This window comes from Carlito syrichta, unplaced genomic scaffold (assembly GCF_000164805.1).
Source record: "Carlito syrichta isolate Samal-C Ts95f unplaced genomic scaffold, Tarsius_syrichta-2.0.1 Scaffold279535, whole genome shotgun sequence".
NCBI lineage: Eukaryota > Metazoa > Chordata > Mammalia > Primates > Tarsiidae > Carlito > Carlito syrichta.
Window position 1 is genome coordinate 301134 of NW_007223631.1, and position 5430 is coordinate 306563.

Below are 5430 nucleotides of genomic sequence, written 5' to 3' on the forward strand. Positions count from 1 at the left end.
CGCCTTCTGCTCCCCCTCCCGTGCACTCCCCCCTCCCCGCCGCGAGGCGCCACTCTAGGTCTCCTGCCCTCCACGCCGCCCTTGCTGGTCGGAGGGTGGCTGCGTCAGCCTCGGGCCCAAAGTGGGCTCTTATCTGGGAGACTCACCTTTGGGGAGAGTGGGTTTCGGGAGCCCCGTCTCTCGTGGTCCTCTCTCGAGGAAACGTGGAGTGCCTCTTCGTGGTACAGTTAGTCCCTATATCTTCTTGTGAGGGCCAGTCTGAGGAAAGGGAAGAGACAGGGGCTCGTTTATAAGAGATGATGGGTGAGTCCATCACCTGACCAGGAGTTCTTGATACCTTTCAGCTGAGGCCTGGAATGAGCGCTAGACCACAGGCGGGCGCGCAGTGCCCCAAGTCCTTCACCGCCGGTCCGTGGGACCCCTCGGGAGAGACACGACCCGCCTCTAAACCCAGATGTGCTGTCCGTAATTAGATACCACTTAAGGAACTTAGAGAACAGTCAATGCATTGCCAGATTTTCTTTTAAAAAACTTTTATTATGGAACATTTCAAAATATATGCAAACACAGACATTGTAGTATAGTGATCCTCCCTCCCCCCCACCCAATTTCAACAACGATCAACTCAAGGTTAAGTTTGTGGCCCCTGTTGTCACACACTTGCTCCCTCTCCAGTATTATTTTGAAGCAAATCCCATAAGTGTATCTTTTTGTATGTGTATAGTTAGTGTGTATCTTTTAAAAATATAACCACATTCTGTTATCACGCTTTAAAAATAATTCCTTAATGTCAAAAGTGGAGTTATTGCTAACATTTCCAATTGTCTCATAAATGTCATAGTTTAAAAACAATTCAAAACAGGAGTCAAATAATATACACCTGCTTTTGATATTTGTTGAATTTTTAAAATATGAAGTAGCAGGGTACAAAGTATACATTCATCATGTTAAGATTTTTTTTGACAACTGGCTCCAAGCTTGTGCTGCGAAAATATACTGAATGTGTTTATTTTTCCTTTAAGAATAGTAATAATAAGTGGACAGCACCTGGGTTAGGAGTCTAAAAACTAATCTCTATTTAAAGACTCCACATTGCTCAGTCCCTGGCTGGACCAGAAAATGGGTTCTTGTGTAGAGATATTTTCTTAGAGGATTAAAAAGGTGAGGGAGAGGTGGGACACTTAATCCTGTGTTTTCTAGTACAGTGCATTTAAAAGGATAGATACAATTTTTGACAAAGGCATGGTGAGCACTTCAGTGTTAGTATTTTCTGTGAAATCCTTATCCTTTTTCTCAAGAGTTATAAACACCACAGATTTCAGTCTATCACTCTGTGATTTGCAATTGGTCATGACTGAGATTGGATTGGAAACCCTGGTTTCTTGCTCTTTTGGACAGTTGTTCGAGAAAGCGAGCCTTTGGTGTGCTAAAGACTTTCCTGCCCATCTTGGAGTGGCTCCCCAAATACCGAATCAAGGAATGGCTACTGAGTGATATCATTTCGGGAGTTAGCACGGGGCTAGTGGGCACACTGCAAGGTAAGATGGTGATGGATTGACTGTGTCCCCAGCAGCAGTTCAAAACTTTTCCCCAGCAACCATGGGTTATACCAGATGTTTGTTCATCCTCCAAGGCTTTCATCTTTCCTCTAGAGCCCCTTAATGGAAAGAGCCACCTCTTTTCTCCTCTTCCCCAGAGTTCTCTTCCTGGAAAACTGCTACTCCTCCGGCTGTGTGACTTCAGCTTAGAAGCACACACTAAGCAGTGGCTTCCCAATTTTTATTGACCACAACTCACAGCAAGAAATATATGCTACATCGTGATCTGTCCCCACATAGCTAAAGTTTTCTCAAATATATTTCCTCACTACAAGTGATACACTGTTTTTTAAAAAGTTATTCTGGGCTGGGCTCGATGGCTTAGCCTGTAATCCCGGCACTGTGGGAGGCCGAGGCGAGTAGATTGCCTGAGCCCATAAGTTTGAGACCAGCCTGGGCAACTTGGTAGGACCTCGTCTCTACAATAAAATAAAAAATAGCCAGGTGTGATAGCACGCTTCTGTAGTTTCAACTACTTGGAAGGCAGAGGTGGAGGGATCGCTGGAGCCCAGAAGGTCCATGCTGGGGTGGCCATGAGCATGTGTGCCACTGCACCCCAGCCTGAGTGAAGGAGTGACTCCAACTCAAAAAAAAAAATTATTCTGTTCAATTTTTATTCTGCTTATTTTCTAAGAATGATGTTTCCACCCCATTAAATTATTTTATATTCTACACATGGATCTTGACCTGCAGTTTGAAACTGGCTTAAAAGAAAAGGAAGTTTTTTTTATCCTGGACTACACATGAGTGTTTTTTCTGCCCTCCTCTTTTTTTTTTTTTTTAATAGTATCTTCTTATTTTAATCTTCTGGGAAATATTCTAACATAGGTGGTTATTTTTATTTTATTTGTGAGTTGGGGTCTTATTCTGTCACCTAGGCTGGAGTGCAGTGGCACACTCATGACTCACCACAGCCTCAACCTCCTGGGCTCAGGTGATCCTTTGGCCTCAGCCTCCTGAGTAGCTGGGACTACAGGTGTGTGCCACTGTGACTGGCTAATTTTTTGTTTTTTGTTTTGTAGAGATGAGGTCTCACAATGTTGCCTAGGCTGGTCTTGAACTCCTGGGCTCAAGCAATCCTCCTGCTCGGCCTCTTAAAGTGTTCAGATTACAGGTGTGAGCCACCATGCCTGGCTTTTTTTTTTTTTTTTTTTTTTTTTTAATAAACTGGCTTCATACCATAATATTTCCATGAGCATCTTAGACATCTGTTGCACAGTTGGTGCATAGCAGTATGGGTATTCTATTCTATCCATATAGTCTCCACCATCTTGTTTTTGACACTCTACCACCCTGCCCAATCTTACAAAGACCCTGAACCATGAAAGCAGAAATCTTGCTTATTTATTACAATTGTATGGAGCACCTAGGATGTGCCAGGCACTAGGCATGCTGACGTGAATAAGATGCACCACTTACTTTCAAGGAGTTTATAGTCCAATGAGGAAATAGATGATAACAATCCAGGGTGATAAGGGCTGTGGCAGGGGTAACATTGCCAGCACAGGGAGTGCAGTTGAGGCAAACACAACCCAGGAATGACTTCCTGGAAGCTGAGTTGTCAAAGCTGAATTTCCCTGACGGCCATGTCTGAGTTTGCCAAGTGATGGGAAGCAGAGTGGGGTGGGGACAGCTTAAAAATAGACTATTTCAGAAGCTCGTAATAAATGTTGAGCAATGTTTGTGCTAAAATTTGACTGTGGAGCTCTCAAGATTACTCAGAGCAGACCAGATGGAATTCCACAGAGAAGGGAGATGTTTTGTGGCCCCAGTGTGAAGTCTCAGCCTGATCAAGCAAGTTCTCAGTCACACAGGTGGACGGGAGAGAGACAGGATAGGGCTGTGCAGTGCATAGGTTAAACCATGCTAAGTGTTCTACACAGTAGGCTCTAACAGCTGTGACATGTCAACAACCTGTGACTCCTAGGGCACATGAACCATGCCTAATTCATGTTTGTTTAGCAGGTACCTAGTACAGAAACTGACACATAATGGGTGGCATATTTAGTAAAGATGACTTAAGTTGAATGAACTAATAATGAATCATCTTTATATATGAAAGATGAATGTCATCTCAGTTTTCATAGACAAGTATTTTATAAGAATTCATTTGGTTTAATACACATCAGACACTATGATAAGTAAGGTTCTTGGCCCATTCTTACATTTAATTCTCACAACAGCCTTACTAGGTAGATACTATTATCTCCTTTTCAATAGATGGGAAATCTATTAAATCTTGCTTAAGTAATCATAAAGCTGGTGTTAGAGATTTGACTGGATTTAAACCCAGTGTCTAATTTCTACAGTCTTTTAAATTCTTTTTGTGAGTAGGGCTCTCACTCTGTTGCCTGGGCTGTAGTGCAATGACATAATCATAGCTCACCACAATCTAGAACTCCAGGCTCAGGTGATCCTTCCAGCCTCCTGTGTAGCTGGGACTACAGGCATGCACCATCATGCCTGACTAATTTTTATTTTTTGTAAAGATGAGGTCTCACTATGTGGCCCAGGCTAGTCTCAAACTCCTGGGCTCAAGCAATCCTCTTGTCTCAGCCTCCCAAAGTGTTAGGATTATAGGCATGAGTCACTACACCCAGCTAATTTCTACAACTTTAATGTATATATACATTAAAGTAGTTCCTTACTCTGTGTTCTGTAAATATGTTTTTACAGAAGCATTATTCCTAAAAAGTTATCTAAGGTGAATTTCTGGGGGGTTTATCTGGGTCATCCATACATTTATCATTCATTTAATACATATTTATAGATTAATTCTGTATGCCAGATATTCAGCTGTGCAGATTCAGTGGTTTGGTTTACTTACAGGCACAGGTACTGACCTCATGGAGCTCATTTTGAGTGGTTGGGATGGGAGTTAAGTAGAAAAATAGAAAAATTATTACAGATTGCAATATCCATTGCGGTGGATTCAATATTGCTGGAAGAAGAATTAGTTTGAGATAAGAAAGCTTATTTTAAATACAACGATCAAGGAAGACCTTACCAAAGAGGTAAAATTTAGTCAGTAGACCAGAGAATAAGAGGAGGCAGTCTTATGTGCTAAGCAGAAAGAAGAGTGTACCAGGTAAAGGTGCCCTGAGGCCAAAAAGAGCTTAGTATTTTCAAAGGAGAAGCAGGAAGAATTCTAGTGTGGATGATGCAGTGGAGGGTGGTGGGGAAACCATGAGATAAAGTCAGGCAGGACTGGGATTAGGATGAGGTGAGAGAGGCGCACACTCTCATGGTGCCTCATTAAATCTTGTGCCCTGACCACTTCACTTGTCTTACCCCATTCATAGCTCTGTAGGGACAATGGTGCAAATCAGAGGAAGGTCCGGTGTGTCAGCTTGAACCAGAGCAGGCAAGATGTAGAAAGTGCTGCAAACTCTATTTTGCAGCAAGGATCACTGACGCATACCGATGAGTGTGGATGAAAGGTTGTTGGCTTGAACAACAGGTAGATGGTTATATCATTTATTTAAATGGCAAAGATGGGCTGAGTAGCAGGATTGGGATGAAAAATCAAGAGTTTCCTTTTGGGCAGGCTAAGTTTGAGATGTATGTGAGACATCTAAGTGGAGATGCTAAATAGAAAATTGGAGCTACTACAAGTGGGGAAGTCCGAAGAGAGGTCTGGGCTAGACATAAAAATCCAGAAAGCATCACTTTAGAGGTGATATTTAAAAGAGTGGGGACTAGGCCGGGTGTGGTGGCTCATGGCTGTAATCCTAGCACTTTGGAAAGTGGAGGCAAGAGGATTGCCTGAGCTCAGGGATTCAAGACCAGCCTGGGCAACTTGGCGAGACCTCATCTCTACAATAAATCAAAA

At 42.8% G+C, this 5430-nt stretch overlaps 1 protein-coding gene across 1 annotated transcript in view; it reads left to right on the forward strand.

The window, feature by feature from the left end:
- The first annotated feature begins 356 nt into the window (after nt 1-356).
- SLC26A4 (solute carrier family 26 member 4) overlaps nt 357-5430 on the forward strand; it is a 59489-nt gene continuing 54415 nt past the window's right edge. The window contains exons 1-2 of the mRNA XM_021709730.1: nt 357-412; nt 1399-1538. Coding sequence (XP_021565405.1) covers nt 357-412; nt 1399-1538 — 196 coding nt within the window. The remainder of the gene's footprint in view (nt 413-1398; nt 1539-5430) is intronic.